General features: G+C 38.9%; 1 protein-coding gene across 3 annotated transcripts in view; it reads left to right on the forward strand.

Annotated features, from left to right (window-relative positions):
- LOC148337949 (pro-neuregulin-2, membrane-bound isoform-like) overlaps nt 1–18292 on the forward strand; it is a 50899-nt gene that overhangs the window by 5499 nt on the left and 27108 nt on the right. For all 3 annotated transcript variants that reach the window (XM_088294786.1, XM_088294784.1, XM_088294785.1), the window contains one exon: nt 17489–17651. In XM_088294786.1, coding sequence (XP_088150912.1) covers nt 17489–17651 — 163 coding nt within the window. The remainder of the gene's footprint in view (nt 1–17488; nt 17652–18292) is intronic.

Raw genomic sequence — 18292 nt, forward strand, 5'->3', positions numbered from 1 at the left:
ACTCACAAATCCCATCTTACAGGCAGCAACTTGACAGAGCTCTCCTCTAATCGTTGTTGTTGACATTCCTTTTTGAGGTACATTGACAGAATCTTCCTAAAATAGCTTATCTGATTGCCAAATCCTCCCGTCACTGATTCTGTATCTGTAAGTGCTTCTGCGTTTCTCCACTCTGAAGCGTTCTCCCCACTTTTCCTGCCCCTCTCCCCTTGCTACTTCTGGAGTGTGTTTCAAATTAAAACTGTTAGTCAGGAAAATTGAGGAGTGGAATATTACAAGTATGAGGAAAAAATGTTGCTTTGACGTGACAAACAGATGGAGCTATGATTAATGTTATCAAGCAGATATTTTCCAAGATTGTATAAAGACGCAGGATAAATAGCATTACTCTCGTGCTAAAACATGCTGCCATTACCACAAAGCAGATGTGACTTCTTGTTAATGCTTGGCCCAAATTTTGGCCAGCTCTTCATGAGCAAACCGCTCCAATTGTCTCAGGTGTGAATGGTACTTTCTCTAGACAACATTCAGTTCCTTCCACAGACTTTCAATAGGATTTGGACCAGGATTAATCGAATAGCCCAAGGCTTTGCTCTTAGCCATCATTAGGTGTTTTTCTCTGCGTTTTGGATCAATATCCTTTTGTAAGACCCACGACCTGCGATTGAGACCAAACTTTCTGACACTGGGCAGCACATTCCTCCCTAGATTACCATGATTGCCTTGAGATTTCATTGTGTCCTGCACAGATTCAAAATACCCAAGGCAAGATGTAGCAAGGCAGCCACAAAACAGAAACTCCATTATGTTTCACAGTACGGACATTGCTTCGGTTTTGCCTCTGTCAACATAGAGCTGATGTGTCTTGCCAAAAAGTTCCTCTTTTGTCTTTTCTGTCCATTTGACATTCTCCATGTCAACATCCATTTTCTCATTTTTTTCTAAATAATTCTTTTCAACAGTGGTGACCTCCTTGGTTATCTCCAATGAAGTCCACTTTGGCTCAAACAAAGATGGATGGTGTGATCAAACACGTATGTACTGTAATCTTGGAGTTCACCTTTAATTTCTATGGATGTTCCCATTTGTATTATCCGTCTCTTCAATTTCTCATTAATTTCCCTCCTGTGGCCATGTCCAGGGTGGTTGGCTACAGTCCCATGGATCGTGAATTTTTGAATCACATGTGTAACTGCTTTTTATTTATTTATTTTTTTTCAAAGGAGCCTGGCTTACAAGATGTCAGTCAAGCTTCCAGAGCGTGCACATATTCAGAGCAGGTCTTTATGATAGGAGGTAGAGCTCTCTTAGCTCAATCTTGCATCAGTGTACATATCACCTGTAGGGCAGAATCACTTTGGCATTGATCTGAGAATTAGGAGAACTCTGCTATGTTGCAGCAGCATGTCAAGATAATTCTTGCAACGGGAGTTGTATCCAAGGCCACACCCTTGACTGGCTTTCATTCGTATTTTCTCTTCGCACTGACACATTTTTTGAGAACTGTTCTCTATTTCAGACTGCTCGGAGAGAGTAGTAATCGTGACAATGTAAGTTTCAGTCTGAGTTTCGAATGCATTAATAATGAACTCGTTACAACAATAAAATCTGAAATATGTTGCGAAGGTGGCACTCAGTTTGATGGACGTACTGAACATCAATGGGAATAAATATCCCTGAGGACTTTGACTTGTCTGTGAGCATGTATATGTGCGCACATCTGAGAGGTGTCACATCGGCCTCATTGTTGCGTTATCTGTGCCTATTTCAGACAGATTCTTTCTCTTCCTTCTCTATCTCCTTCTGTCTCTCACACTGCCCTTGCTCCAGCAGAGCACAATATCCCCACCCCACGTACACACAACTGTGCCAGTCAGCTGTTGCTGCTGTGCTGCAGATGCCCTAGTGTTCTGTCATTAGCGGGGGAGATCTGGGGCTGCTATGAATTATGCACACGGAATAACAGAATGCTCAAGATTTCTCCCCTCTGTTGTGTGTTTGTGTGTGTTTGTCTGCAAGACAATGTGAACACTTTGTAAAGTGTGTCTGCGCTAATATTCCCTGTGACATTATGCCGATCACTTTACATTAGCACAATTCTCTGTTGGTCATTTCGCTGATGACTGCCTATAACTGGTGTTCTTGTCCTTGGTTATATTGCGTGTAAGGCTGTGTGTGTATCTGCATGTGTGTGTCCTTGGTGGTGAATAATGTATCGGCACTCATGTTTTTCCAAGAGTCAGCCTCGGTCGACGCTCATGCCTCTTAAAGGGGCCGACTCACTGGCACATGGCTTAGTTTGTGAATGAGGGAGGTCTTTTTGAAAACATGAGTGCATGCACACACATACACACCGGTGCCGGTGCACTCTACACGCCACCCACACACTGATGCGGCAGGTGCCTCACTATATCAGCAAAGTGCATCTTTCCAGCCAAGATGGATTTGCTGCTCGCTCCTCAATTTGGATGATTTTTTTTCCCATAGTGGAAGTGCGCACTACATTTAAAATTTTATAAACAGACGTTTAAAATGAAAGTGAATATTTTTGGCAGAGCATTTTAAAAAAATGCATTAAATGTACTCATTGTTTGGCTTATCCCACGTGGAACACAATAAATTTGACTTGGAGCAAACTATGGTAGCACTTGATACCTAGTATGAAGTTGTAAAGAAACATTTTCAGCTGTCATCACACCACCACGTACTGTTTTGTGCTGTGGAGCAAAGCCTTTAACTAATGCAATATGCGTCAGGGGTGATCATCGTTTTCACCTCCTTTTGGCCTATATTACTTGGAAAAAAAAAAAAAACTTAAATGATTATTATTTTTTTCTTTGTCCCGGAACCTTCGGCACAGAAAACGTGGGCTTTTCTTTAATCTCTGTCCCTCTTGAGCAGGGGTTGGCAAACTTTTTGATTGACAGGCATCAATGGGTTCTAAAATTTGACAGAGGGGCCGGACCAGGAGCAGATGGATGAAGTGTTTTGGTAACCTCACCCCATCGGAGAAAATTAAATACATTTAATTTGAAATGAAACTGAATAAAACCATTACATCAATATATATGTATTTGAAAAACCACAGTATTTAGAAAATAAAACATGAACAAGGTTTATTCACTTTTTTTCAAGCTCGGCGGGCCGAATTAAAACGTTTAACGGGCCGCATGTGGCCCCCAGGCCGTAGTTTGCCCACATCTGCTCTTGAGTATTGGCGTTGGTGTGACAGGTTGTGTATATTCTCTAAGACGAAATGTCAAAAAGACATGTCAAGCAAGCCGTCATTCTTCAACGTGGGCCAACTTCCAAATAAAAGTCTACTCAGGCTATTGCATAAATTTATTTATTCTATTTATTTTTACTTATTATTTGAAGTTAGCCTTTGTGTTGGCAGAGTGTTACCTGTACATTAGGAGTATGTTTGCAGCTACCTTGACATGTCTGAATGATGGCACAAACCCCAAATAATCTGTCAGTGGAGGCAGAAAGAAATCCTCTATATTTTTTTTTTTTTAATTTGAAAAGTCCCAGTATTATAATTGAGAAGTGTTGGTACTCCTTACTCCTTTAATGTGTGAAGTTGTGCTGAATTGGCATTTTGTATTTTTATATATATGTATATTACTTTAATTTTACCTTGTCTTGGGTCCTGTGTAGCATCTTTAATATAACTTATCAATATGACTTTATCACCGCGGAAGGCTTGGTCTCTACTGTGGTGGCTTGTTTATTACCATGGTGAAAAGTACAGCTCTGCACTAACTCGTTATGTCCGCATTTTTCTGGATATTTAAAAAAAAAAAAAAACAATAACAATATGGGTCAGATTGCTCATATAGGTTGAAAACAAACAAAAATAGGCCCATTTCGAGTTATCGATGGGCAAAACGGAGCAATGTTGTACCCATAAATATCTAGTGATGCCAACCTTTGTGTCTCACTAAAACAGCGCCCCTGCAATCTCCCAAGTTAATTTTAATGCCAGGTGCCGGCGCCAATGTACTAACAGATTTGATATATGAATAAAGTTGTATTGTATTGAAATGTCATTGGCAGGGCCTTCCCTTGCTACTGATTGATACTCAAGATCCTTGTTGTCATATTGCCTTTCAACGACGTTACGTCACGGCTTGTATTTCTGCATGACAAGAAGTAGCAAGTACGTCTGAGCGAGCGCATTAGCTGCCACCGCATCTCGTGTGTTCCCCAATGCATGAACGTGAGAATACATCAGTACAATTGAAACACATTACCACAATGCACAGTATGTATGATCAGCTGATGGCCAACATGTCCTGCAATTCACATGGGTTCTTGCAAATCTCAGATGCCTTGTGTCATCTATGCTCGAGACTCAAATGACATCAGTCCAGGGCCGTTGCTTGTCTGGTTGCCCACGGCAAACATACTCAGCGTTTGAGGGGTCATTGTTTGGTTTGCGAACCCATTGGCGGAGCAGCTGTGGATTTTGAGCAGTTTCAGTTACATTTCCACAAAGTTGGGTTAATTATTTTGACCCAGCAGATTGGGTTGAAGATTGGGTTGGGGTGGGCTCATGGAAATATACGCTATTTGCAGCTTCCCAGCAGTTCCCTAATCCCAACTCTGGATAAAAGTGAGTGGGCTGAGTCAGGAAGGAGATCCACTGCAAAAAATGCGCCAGACATATCGTGACTCACTGTGGCAAATCTGCTAGCAGGACATTGCTTTTTCTTCTTAGAAAATATTGGAAATTAAATTATTATTTTTAACTACAGCTACATAGTAACCAATTTCTTGGTAGTGTTAACTCATCACAATAGGTAGATTTTACAACATTCTAAATATATAAGCCAGCATTGGCGGCACGGTGGTTAGCAGGATGGCCTCACAGTGCAGAGGTCGCGGGATCAATTCCTGCTGCGGTCTTCCTGTGTGGAGTTTGCCTGTTGTGGTACTCTGTTCTCTTCCCACATTTCAAAGACAAGCATGGTAGGTTGATTGAACACTCTAAATTGTTCCTAGGTATGAGTGTGAGTGCGTATGATTCTTTGTCTTTGTATGCCGTGCGATTGGATGGCACCCAATTCAGGCTATACCCCGCCTACTGCCTAAAGACAGCTGAGATATACTCCTGCACTGTGGCCCTTGTGAGAAAAAGCGGCACAGATAATGTATAGATGGATGAACCCAGCATTTGCTTGGTCGCATTGCTGGGTTAGCCATTTTACCAGATTTGGTTATTTTTAACTCAGCAGTTTTAAGGCTGTACAAGCCAAGGATGGTGCTACATCGGGGCTTAAATCTGTGTAGCCCCAGTTAAGCCCTCCAACATTTTATTTGATATTACAAAATAGATTTAGAAATTATTTTCTCAGCCCCCCAATATATCCGTCAAGACATTCTAATGGAGATTAAAAAAATCCTGGAGTTGTGCCTGGTATAAGCATGGTGTTTTGTTTGCTGTTTCACACTTTTCTGGCACCGTATTATTATTCTAACCTGATATGCATAGTGAGAAGATTGGAATGAAAACAAGAATTTAACAAATATTTAATCTTTGCTCTCTAATGTGCCATTGCATTTGAAATCATTTACAACGGAAAAGAAGGCAACACCGTACAGGACACTGAGGTGCATCAAAAAATTCTTATGGCCTCTTTAAGGCACCAGGATAATCCACTCTCAATAGCATACTTTTTGGCTTTGCAAAAGGGCAATTTGGCATTTAGTTATCCAACCATTTACCCCTGATGGAGGACAGATGTGATCAACACCTCTCTGAGTATGTTAGCCTGCTTTATACATCTGCAGCTAATGGTGTGTGCATGTGTGTGGGTCAGGTGGCGGTGGAGGAGGTAGTGGGGGGTGAAAATGCGAGGTGAGAGATGGCTGGGTGAGAGGTGGATAAGTGTTGCACAAGGGTGCGGTGGTGGGGGGGGTTCAAGAGAGCAGGATGGATGTCATGAGAAAAGGAGGAAAAAACAAGGGATCAGAAGGGGGAGTCAGATTTAAAAGTGTGAGTGCATGACAAGAGGGAGTGGGGCCAGGATGTGGAAAAAGGCTGGCATGAGATAATTTCAAGACAGGTGGGAACCGGAACCACTTCAACACGACTCCAAAAAAGTCAAAGATTAATATCTATTGATTGTTTGATTGGTTGTATGGCTTGCTCCTTAAGACTTCAAGATTCATACGTGTCAGTTTGAGGATTTCAGTCAGAATACTTGTGAGATTACGTGTAAATATGGTAATGAATAAAAAGTGTGGGATTTAACGTTCATGCACAATTGTTATTGCATATCATGTGATGAAATTGAATTCAACCATTTTTGACAATCACCAGCTGTTTTAAAATGTGCTATATGAATAAAGTTGTAATGTATTTTTGCATTCTGGCAAGCATGAGCATTTAACCAATATGGTACAAAATGGCTTGACGTTTTGATGAACTGTGGTAGTGATTACAAATAGTGTCGCTAAACAACATACACACTCATCTACCACGAGGAGGGCAACTCTTCTGCTCGTGTTGCTGCTGTGCAGAGGTTAGATCCGGGCTATACTGCATGCAGGGCTTCTGTGGCTGTTATCCAACAACTGACACATACACGCACACACACACCCTCCTCTCTCTTTCTCTCTCTCGCTCATTCTCAATCTCATTTTGCCTTTTCTTTCTGCCGTACATCCTCTATCTCCGGCTCCCTCCCTGGTTTCCATGGTGACAGCTGTGCGCTGCAGAAATCACACTGATCGGAGAATGAGATAGAAGAGGCTTCTCTCTTTTATACACGAGGAGAGACACAGGCGTGCTCACATACTTCGACACATATTTGAGAGGTGCAGGGCAAAACAACTAATCAGGCTCTCCGAGAAGTGAAATACATGACTATAGAAACACCAGTGACTAGTATATTGTATGTTTTCAGTATGTCACAATTGTAGTAATGCACATTTAACCCAAAGTCTCACACACACACGCACGCACACCCCTACACTTCGAAATAAACCCTTGTCACTGTATAATACTTTGCAAGAAATTGCACCATGATATCACTTTTTTTTAATGTCCTCTTTGTTGTATGGAGACTGGGGTGGTAGTGGTGGGAGGGGGGTACAAACATCAGCTGACCTTGAGAAAAGGACCTCTTGATTGATGGCTGTTGGGACTGCTGGTTATGTGTGATTGGCTAGCGTGGAAGGCCACTCACAGGCTATTGGCCACACTCTGCTGTCCATTTCAGTCTCTCCGCAACCCCCCGGTGCTCTTGCTGAGGAAACCTCCTATCACTCAGTGTTACAGAAGGCTTGGATCAGCAATTTAGAGTGCTTCAATGCACACACTCACACACACACACACACACGCATGGATACAGACAATAAAATGCATACCTGGGCAAATTAAATGTACGTAGATGCATAACAAACATTCTTCTTACACTTTGAGCAGTGTCTGTCTGTTTGTCAGTTAAAGCTGCAGAATGAACGTGGCCTTGGTTCAGATTCTAAACGTCCCATGCAGTTTTTTTTTCAATATTAAGCCTCAGCAAAATGTTTTCAGTCTAATCCGCCTAATATTTCTCAGTACACCTTAGCAATCGTGTGCCAAAAATAGATTGTTTAGCAAGTCCTTTGGAGATCTTTTGACAGGGTTCACAAGATGGATGTTCTTTTTCCTAATCACTTGGTGTGGGCTGAGACTGAAAATATATCTCCTCTAATGTTAATAGTATATTCATATTTAAAGGTCAGCATTATTCAGTAATTTATACTAGGGCCGCAATGTGGTCTTTGTAAATCAATTGAAATGCTTGTATTCGGGTGATTGATTCTCATTGACGTTAAACCAAACAAGTTCTATAAACAATAGTTTTTTTTTCAATTGAATGAGAAAAAGCAATAGGAAGATGTTTGCCAGTCCAAAAAAAAAAATCAATCAATTAATCCTAGTCTACTTGTTGTTCAAATGACTATTTTAAGAAGTTAATACTGTATTTTCGCTACAATACCAACATTCGAATGACATGAAACATAATCTCCCCAACAACTTAAATTACTGTGCTAATGTTTTCCATGTCATAGAAGATTTTATGCTTCACATAAATGTCACTTTTCTTCAGTAATTAGTTTTCTGATATTAGGGCATGTGGCAGATTTTATTGTCATTTTAATTCTATTGCATACAATTTTGAAGAATGGCACTAGCATTGATGTTTGTGGCACAACGATTGCAAGAGTTGAGTGGGACAGACTGTAACTAACTACAAGAGTTGGTCATATCAGATCACCAATGAGACAGATGCTCGTCACATTACTTAAATTACAAGATGGCCAGTTTTGGTTTGATGCTTTTTAATGTCAATCTAGTATTTACATTGATGTACAACTTGTCTGGTGTCTGTTGCAGCGTCATAATGTGTTTCATTTGGCCAAACTATATTTACTTGGATTATTGTTTTAATATACAACTTGTGTGAAAAACTGCAGATGATGCGCAGCAGGTATCCCACTTGCTTTTGGCGCGTATCACTGCAGGGGTTTGTGCATTGGCAGGAAGTTGTAAAAGCTGTATGAATGTTGAGCTGTGAACAAAATACTGAACTTTTTGTCTCACAGTCTACCAAAGTCAAGATGACATAAAAGGATTAATTAGATTTGTCATGGTGTGTGTTTGTTTATTTGGTTTAGTATTTTGTTTGTTCATGTTTTTCCTTGTGTTCCTTTGGTGTGTCTCTCGTTAAATCTTATTTTGTCCACCTGTGCTTGTTGTTGTTTGTTCCTCAGCGTGTTTCAGTTTTCATAGTTATTTTGCTAGTGTCAGCTGGGATAGGCTCCAGCAATCCCGCGACCCTTGTGAGGATAATGGATGGATTGATGGATTGAACTTTTTTTTTTTGCTTTGATCCTTGTTTTGTACTTTGACGTTTTAGTTTTTCCACCCATTAGTTTTCTTCAATTCAATACTCTTTAAGTAACCCCTGCCTTGCTTCCCTACATTTGGGTCCTCCGCCATGCCAAAACCTGGCAGGGTTCTGACAAAACTAATATTAACACCAACACAAACTACCTATTACTACAACTTGCATATTTTCAAATGTTTTTTCTCTCAAAAAATTCCAATGCTGTTTTTCTTTACGGAAAACTTTTCTCAATGTTCTTTCCCTGCTGGGTGAGGTATAGGATCCCTCTGACCGACGTTTCCAAGAAATTAACGTAGATATTTTATTATTTGACTTTGAGATAAATTCATTCTGAAAATCAAAAAATGTGCCGATTCACGAAGTGGGCGGCAGGAAAAAATACAAGCCTTTCTGTAGACATATTTCTGAGACTGCCAATGACTTAGTGTTTGAGATGAGGTGCGAAGATTTTTTTTAAAAGAATCACATGCACATGTATTGAATTACTATATGTTGTCAGCTGCGTGCTTTTGTCCATTGCCATTGTTAGTGAACTAAAAATAAAAATCAGACCAGAGATAGCAATGTTTAGTTTTTCTGGTGGTAAAATGCCAGTGTTTCTCCTTCAAAAGAATTATATGCTGTATTTCATGTTTCTGGGAATACAGAAGCAGCGTTGAATACATGCTTGATGCCTCACTGGCTTTTTTTTTTTTTTTTGCTCTCTGAATAAAACATATTTGCTTCACAAAAACTCAAGACACCCCTATCTGAATTATGACATTGGCTCTCCAAGGCATACATAGATTATTTATCAGTGTCAGATTATTTTCTTGAAATTTGCAATGCTTCCGTTCTTTTCCAAGGCATAGGAGTACTGTCTTCCATACTTTCAGCAATAACAATGTTAAAAGGGAGTAAAAATGAGAGAATTGTACAAAATGACTCCATATCCATGAATTTTGGATGTGATATCCATGAGAGGTAATTTCCTCCTGATTTCCAGCTAACATTTGCCATCTGACAAAAGCATCACGGTGCCTGAGGACATGTATCGCAGCAAAGGATGAGCTCATTTGTAACCAGGTTCACCTCCTTTTCCAGATGCTTTAGTCATTTTACTATTCATTTCCACACCCATAAAGACATACAAATCTCATCTGAATGACTGCTTAGGCTAGCTTCAGCATTATAGGCCAAGATGCCAGAAAATACTGCATGTACCTGCGAAATGTAATCTATGAGCCTGTTGCAGAGTGAAGTAGCATTTATTGTCTAATGATGACATATAATCAATTAGATTAACTTGGCCAAGATTGGTCATCACTATACAGAAAAACATTGTCATATCAAATGATATTGTTGTTGTTTTTTTTTTTTTTTACAGTTATGGCCAAATGATGTTTTGTTTAAGGGAGAATTAGGCAGTGAAATCTTGGGTCTTTAGTACATAGGAGTGTGAGTGTGTGTGTGTGTGTGTTTTCTCTGCTATTTCACTCTTACAATGCTATTGGAAACTTAAAACTGCTGCTTGACTATTAAAAACAGTTATGCTTTTGCTATTATAGAGTTATTATACAGAGTATGCATAGTTAATTTTCTGTAATTTGCTCATAAAATGTGATCCAATCTAAGTCAGAAGAACAGAGTAACACAATTTTCAGGAAGTACTGGAAATACCACACTTACAATTTTCCATGTTTTTACTGAATGGAGAATGTGAAAACGTCACAGTGTGGGCTGGCATTTGTAAATTTATGACTCTTCGGATTTAAAAACTGTTTGAACTTATTTTGGAGGCAATAAACTCAACCAAACATTTTCCCTGGCTGCAGATCAGACCTTGGTAGGTATGGTGCGAGCTTCTCAATTGGGTTGAGTTCAGGAATCTGACTGGGTGACTGCAAAAAGACATATTTTCTTCTGCTGAAGCCATTAAATTGTCGATTTAATTTATTGCATGTCTATGGGTCGCTTGCCCGTTGCATCATCCATCTCCTTTAGAGCTTTAGGCCTAACTGGTAGAAAGATGATCTTACATTCTCATGCAACGTTCCTTGATAAACTTGGGCATTCATCTTTCCATCAATTATAGCAACCTGTCTAGGCCCAAACCATGACAATCTCCTCCACCATACTCCCCTTGGATGAAGTTTTGATGTCGTTGGTGTGACTGTGCCGTTTTTTTCCCCACCAACCAGCGTTTTCTTTGCTTCCAAGCAAATCAACTATCGGGCCATCTTTTCATCTTATAGATTGCGAGCTGTGTTGTGCAATAACCAGGTCACTTTATTGTAATCAAAAAACTTTTTTGGGGGTTAGCAGTGGTTTCCACTTTGACATCCATTCTTGTTAAATGTTTAACTTATTTTTGGTTCGTCAAAGAGATCTTAGCATGTGCCAGAGATTGTTTTCTATTCCCTTCTTTCGAGAGTATTTTTATGAATTAATATACACGGTTTTGACATGAAACTATTTAACAAATATTTTCCTTAATTAATTTCAGAGGGTAGCAATGTAATCACTTAAGTCATTTTTCTATATTTGAACTTTTAGCGTGTATCATAATAAATGAAACATCAATTCATCCATTTTCTACCATTTTGTGGCGTACTCAGAGGGTCCTAAATTGGGGCTTGGTTGGAGCTGATCGCAGCCGGGTCAAGCAGGCTCCAAGTTGGGCAGGTCACTAGTCCAGCAAAGGGCACATTAATTCATCAGTGAAGGAATAACATTATTTTCATCTTCCATACAAACATTTTATTGGAATGACAAACATTATTTGAAACATAAATTAAACAAAAAGACAAAAAAATACTTCAGTCTTTACGGGTAGACTCTCTGCTTAAAAAGCATGAAAAAGAAATGCAAAGGAAGAACAGCTTACCTCAACAGATGGTTTCTTTGATTGGAAACAACAAAGTACAGCGAGTATTTTTTTTTTATTTATTTATTTTTTTTTTGCAATAAACATTTACAAAGTACAAAAACATGTAATGTTGTGAGGTACACAGTAAAGGGGCATCTCTCAAGGTAGACTCTGCTTTGAAAGCATAAAAAACAACTGAATCAAGAAAAGACTACATGCTGTTCTTTTTAAAGGGATAGGTTACAAGATTACATAAAAGAATATTCATTTTTTTAGATTTATTTACACTGTGCTGTAAACACAGCGGAGCAGATTTAGACATGCCTTTGTCTCACTTTTTTGGGGGGCTTGAATAGGGTGTGGCTGGTATATCAATTTTTGTCCTTACTCCGTAGTCAGAACTATCGGTTTCGCCCAATGTTTTGCGTTACCTTCGCCTGGAGGGCAGCTGATGGAGATGGGAGAGGAACATGAGAAAAGGGTAGATGGGAAAGAATGTTACATATTTTTAAACATGCAATTGAATTATATATTTATACAAGCATTCCTTATGCGTTTCCCACAGGAAATAATTTGGAGGTCCGTCATTTGACTGTTTGTGTTTGACTCAAGATTAATCTGTTAGTCCGTAACATCATGCATCTTATTTGTTTATATATTTCCCTTACTTTATTTGTTGACATTTTCCTTATCTTGAAATGAATTATGATAATATCTAATGTAGTTAGCGACTTTCTAATTCACATTTGAAAAGTGCAATACAAACAAAGATGATCATTCTCTGAGGTATTTTGTCACTGGGCTGTCTAAATGTCACGTCCATACCCACAATGAAATCTCATCTCATCCCTGCATATGGTACGTTGTTATTAGATTTCAGTCTCGATGATGCCGTTATTATGTCCTGCCAAATATCCAAGCAAAACATGAGATGAAAGCATCAGACAGACAGTTCGTCATTTACAGAACAATTTGTCATGACAGGATACTCACAACTAATGTTATAACATATAAAGTATTGCGAACATATAAATAGTTCATATGCCTTAGAGTCATAATTATTGGAATATTTTTGGGTTACTTAAAAAGAAGGAGGTTCTCTTAAAAAAAAAAAAAAAAAAAAAAAAAATATATATATATATATATATATATATATATATATATATATATATATATAAGTAAGTCAACATAATCTCGAATCAGCTGTTTATTGTGTGATATTCAGGTCAGATTGGAAGTGATAAGTAGGTGCAAAGGTTCTAGATGGTCATGCAAGAAAAAAAAAATACCCAACTCCCCCTCACCTATTATAAACGTAGTTTACTTGTAGCATCCTTTGAGACATAAAGTATCACTGCATCAATTAACGAGATTGGTTTGACGAGTTCTCAGTATATCTCCAGGACATTTTCCATCCCCTAATTATTTCATTTCGAGCAATAACAGCGTGTTTGGGCGTCCTTTTTAAGCGGCACTCTCATTTTGGAGCAATGGTGTTGTTTGTCCTAATTAAGGGGGGACTGAAGCCTCCTAGAAACATTCTTTAGCTCCCCTAAATGATTTGGTTACATTTCTTATTTATTCTATTGTACCACAGGCCCTCTACTACAGTGGGCCCACAACCCAGTACTGGTTTACAAGCCACACAGATATATTTTAACGCCAGATATGAAATATTTGTAGTGGAGCATTTAAGCCTCAAATCTATGTTATCACCATGGGAGGAATGTAACGGACGGCTGCCAGTTGACAAAATATCAGTCAGATCAAAAAGTGGACCATAGTCCAGAAAAGGGAATTACTGCCATACTATATCCTCTTCGTCCCACACACTGCCCCAAACTCAGCTGCTGCACTATTAAAAACTACTTGAGATGTTAATGGCTTTACCGATACATATTGATGTTCTAAAATAAGTTTAACAACGATGAACACTTTGAACACTACAACAAAGGCATAGCGAATCTGTTTTTGTGTCACGTTACCAGACCTCAAAGTCCATTTTGCGCTCAATTTTCTGCACCCCCGGGGAAAGCTGTGTGGGTGGGTGCACTGGCAGTGCTAGCACCGATGGTGCCCTGCATCTGTACAAAAGTCGGAATTTGATGAGAAGAAGGTCCTAAAAACTTTATTGCACCTTGAAGAAAGGAGAGAAGAGTGTGCTTTCTGTCATTGGAGTTTGGGTTTTCCGCATTTTCCAATTGAAATACTGAGGTCTGCATAGAATAATGAATCAGCAGTCATTTGCAGTAACAACTCAAATGCTTCATGGTAACAATAGAATTTAGCTCATACCAGCATATTCCAGGAGATCTATCATTTATTTTAATTTACATGTGCTATGAATGTATTTTCGGCAAGCTTCTTGGTAGGGGCCTCTCCGATATCGTGGGGCCCACCTGCCAGCACCGCTTGATACACAACAAGTGGGGGTGGTTGAGCATCCGTCGTAATCGGCTCGCAAGTTAATCAATATATGGAAACACCCCAGGAGTCTGTGACGTATTCACAGCTGTGTAGCTATGTTTTTTCCTCTCACTGCAGCGTACAGGTCAGTACGATGGCTGTCCAAACCTGATACTGGGACGCACCTCATCAATACTGGGGCATGCACCCCACTAAAAGGGGTCTGCTTACGCCTCTGCTCCTACCTATCAGCAGAAAGTCCAGTGCTATTACAGTACTAACGAGCTTGTGAATTTCAGGTACTCGGAAAAGCTGCTGGCTATTTACATGTACCACCTTCTATTTCCATCTATGGTGTGAGAATGCGAAAAGTCACACCATGAAACAACAACAACCCTTATGATTGTCATCAGTCGATAATAATAATAATAATAATAATAATAATAATGATGGACTATCTTATCCCTCATCAGGACATGCTGACAGCTGCAAGGGCAACAAGGAAAGGGACTTGTAAAGAATTTCACCGAATAAATCCTTAAATAAAAATTTGTGATGCCGAAAGTCAAGAAACCATATCGAATTCAACATGAATCTGATATTTGAAACATTTCAAGCAAGTGCATTATATGGGTATGACTGATTATAAGACTTATTTTACATGACATTTTATTAAGGAAAGTAATGATTAGAAAGTGGAGAGAGCCAAAAGATAAACATTAGGTAAATTATCCTGTCTCACGTCCTCTATTTTCAAGACGACTTTAAGATTATTCATATGATGTGAATGTCATTAAGTTGAGCAAATGGTTCATGTGTTGTGAGCCCTGTCATGTCAATAGCCTCCGTACACAACAGAGTGGTGTGCCGATTTACTACCCTTTAACACGGAAACATTCTTTGATACTTCCACCAATCAAATAGCTTTTAGTAGGATAGTAACAGGATAATAACAGGCGAAAAATCATTTTCAAGCCAAGGCAAGTCTATTCTAACTTGTTTGGGACCGTATTGCCCTCTCACTTGGTGTTCCTGCACATGGAGCTGCTGCACCTCTGACCCAACCTGACCATTTGGTCATAGAAAATAAACCGACACATCTTCATTTTAGTGCGCAGGCAAGTGCAGTTTAGTTTGTATATTTGATAGACCACGCAGCTCATCTATAGGCGTGCCCTCAGCCTGAGGACATTCGCTTTTACACTCACACCAAATTGGTGTCAAAAAAATAAATGACATTTTTAGACTATGGAAAAGCAGGTCTAAATGGTGGTGTAACACGATTTTGGTATATTTGATTGAGGCACAGGCAGACACATTTTTTCGTGTGTAATGGATGTCATCGTATTTCATTCATATATATGACAACTGCGTGGGCCATCAACTCAACTCATCAGACAGTGAGAGACAGTGACTGGTCTTAGCCACAAGCTTGTGTTTATGTTTGAATTTTAAAATTCACTTGATAATTAATTACCATGAATGGACGATTGCCACTTTGTTCCCCTAACATTATAACTTTGTTCTTGTCATTTAACAGGCTATTGCTATCATATTATGACATGTGTACCTCTAATCATGTTTGATTGAAATAGTTAAATGAGTAAATCCAAACAGAAAGGCAACGGATCCTGCCTTCACAATGACATCGTGGATTTCGTAGAATGCATTTTACTCCAAAAAGATCCCAGTAAACAGAGTAAAATTGATTGTAAAATATTCTGTGTGAAATTCTGCAGAAAATTTACTTTTTTTGCTGAATATTTTGATCTCAAATTTTACTCAGATTTTTTTTTTTTTTTTTTACAAGGACCCCATATATCTTTTTTAGAGTGCAATGTACTCCACAAAATTTACTGTGCAGTTAGCAATACCACAATAACACATGAGCATCTGGACTTACCTTCAAGTAAATATTAAAACAGCATACAAATCACTCACTGCCCGAGCCTCCTTCTAATGTGACAGCAATCATGTTCTCTTCTATGATACAGCTCATTTCAAGGCACAAGCCATAAAGAGACGCAGCATCTGCTCATATTGAAATGATTTACTTTGGCTTTGGTCTGGGAATTTTACATCGCTACATTTTTCTGGATGTAACGATGTGTTACAAGTTTGAAAAATATTGTGAAGTCCTATAATTATGGTTGGCAGTTGCTTTTTGTTACCTGTGATGATATCTCCATTGCAAACAAAAACAAGACCAGACATGACATGACAAAATGATAATGATAAACTCTATTATGTTATTTTCCTTACTGCTTCAGACCAAATTGTTTTGTGGACACACACATGCATGCACACACCTGCGCACACACCCCCACCCAGCTGCACACACGCAATGTTTTTAAAATTGAATATTTGACATTTCTTTTTTAAAGATAGGGCATAAAAGATTTTCTCCCGGCAGCCATCAGCAAACTTCAAAAAGAAGCTCTCAACTGAGTCAGTATTGGGATTTACGAGAGATTCTATTCTGTTACAGCAGCCTTCTTTTTTGACTTTGGTGTTAATCTGTGGGACAAAATATACTTGCAGTAAACGGCCTTAAACTGTTTATGTTCTTTTGTCATAATTATAAACACTGTTTATTTATTTTTTTACTATCAAGAAAAGACATTTGAATGTGTGGTGAAAAACTGTAACATAGGTTTGATGCCGACCGTTCATTTAGTACATGGACCTTCAGAACATTTGGGTGTCTGAATGGATCAGTGAGTAGCACCCTTGACTGGGCACCACTTGGGATCAAATCACATCAGGACGAATGGTATCATCCAGTTGGGTTCTTCGACAAGATCCTGAGTTTTGTTTGTCAAAGTTGGCCTTAACAAGTTTTGGAAAAATGCTGACATCATCCAGGGTCAAGGCGCGAGCCTTGTGAGGACAAATTTGAAATGCGATTGGTTTAAGCAGCAGTCCTTTTGCTAATATAGTTTAAGTAACATTCGCCAGCACTATTGATTCTGAAGGCCCTGGGCAGATTAGATTCACATGGCAGCGCAAAGAGGCTGAAATCTGATTCGACTAAAAAAATAAATAAATAAATCTTACATCCATATTGACCGGAAGCATTGTGGCCAAGAGAAACACTACAAAGTGAACAGAATAGATTGTTGGGGAAAAATAAATAAAATTTGATCTCATGAATATTTGTATTTAGTTTGTATATGTGGTCAGTGCTTCTGATTGTGTTTGGTCCCCTGTGAAACATACTCCCACACGTGGACACTCACGCTCATAAACATTAACACTCATGCAACCGAATGAGAACTTTTAGTGTGTTGTTAATTCAATAAAACAAAATGTTTCTCTTTTTGCCCAGCCTCTGTTCCTAAGCTGCGACTGATGCGAGGCCAGTCTCTGATAGAAGGGGACAAACTGTACTTGAAGTGTGAGGCGTCAGGGAATCCAAGTCCAGCCTTCCGCTGGTATAAGGATGGACACGAGCTTCAGCGAGGGAGAGACCTCAAAATAAAAACCAACAAGTAAGTACAGTCATTTTAACTGATTGTGATATATTCGTATTTTACATTACAACTCCTTTTTTTTTAATTAATCACAACCTTAAATTCAGAGTGCAAACCTCAACCAAGGCCAAACAACAAAGCCAGAAAGTAGTAATTGATAGTAGATTCCTCCTTATTTCCTGAGATTGATGCAATGATGTGCGCAAGAGAAACAAAATAAAATGCCACAATAAAAGAAGAAAATGCAAACGTGTTCAGCTCGAGATTTCTTACCTTACCGTGATGTGCATTTTCAAGTGGTTGGCAACTAACAAGCAGCAAAAGCATACCTTGTGCGGCTGTGTTGTTTTTAAATCGTAACTCATCCTACCCAAGTACATCGCCTGTGATGGAAAGTCAAATCTGACAAATGAAATGCTTGTCAGTGAATTTTTCACAGTGTACAGTTCAAAAATAGCTCCCTAATGATGGGACACTGTGATTTACTAGGGATATAGCAGAAGTCATCATTTGAAATACTGGTAGAGCTTTCTAAAAATAAATTGTTGCCTTTTGATAATCTGCTTTTTGCTAGAAATCATTCACATGATCACTGTTTTTTCAATAAAATTAATTAATAATAATAATGTAAAATATGAGCATTATTTGAACAAATTTGT

This window comes from Idiotropiscis lumnitzeri, chromosome 4, assembly GCF_059441095.1.
Source record: "Idiotropiscis lumnitzeri isolate Australia: NSW breed Sydney's pygmy pipehorse chromosome 4, RoL_Ilum_1.0, whole genome shotgun sequence".
Classification (NCBI taxonomy): Eukaryota; Metazoa; Chordata; class Actinopteri; order Syngnathiformes; family Syngnathidae; genus Idiotropiscis; species Idiotropiscis lumnitzeri.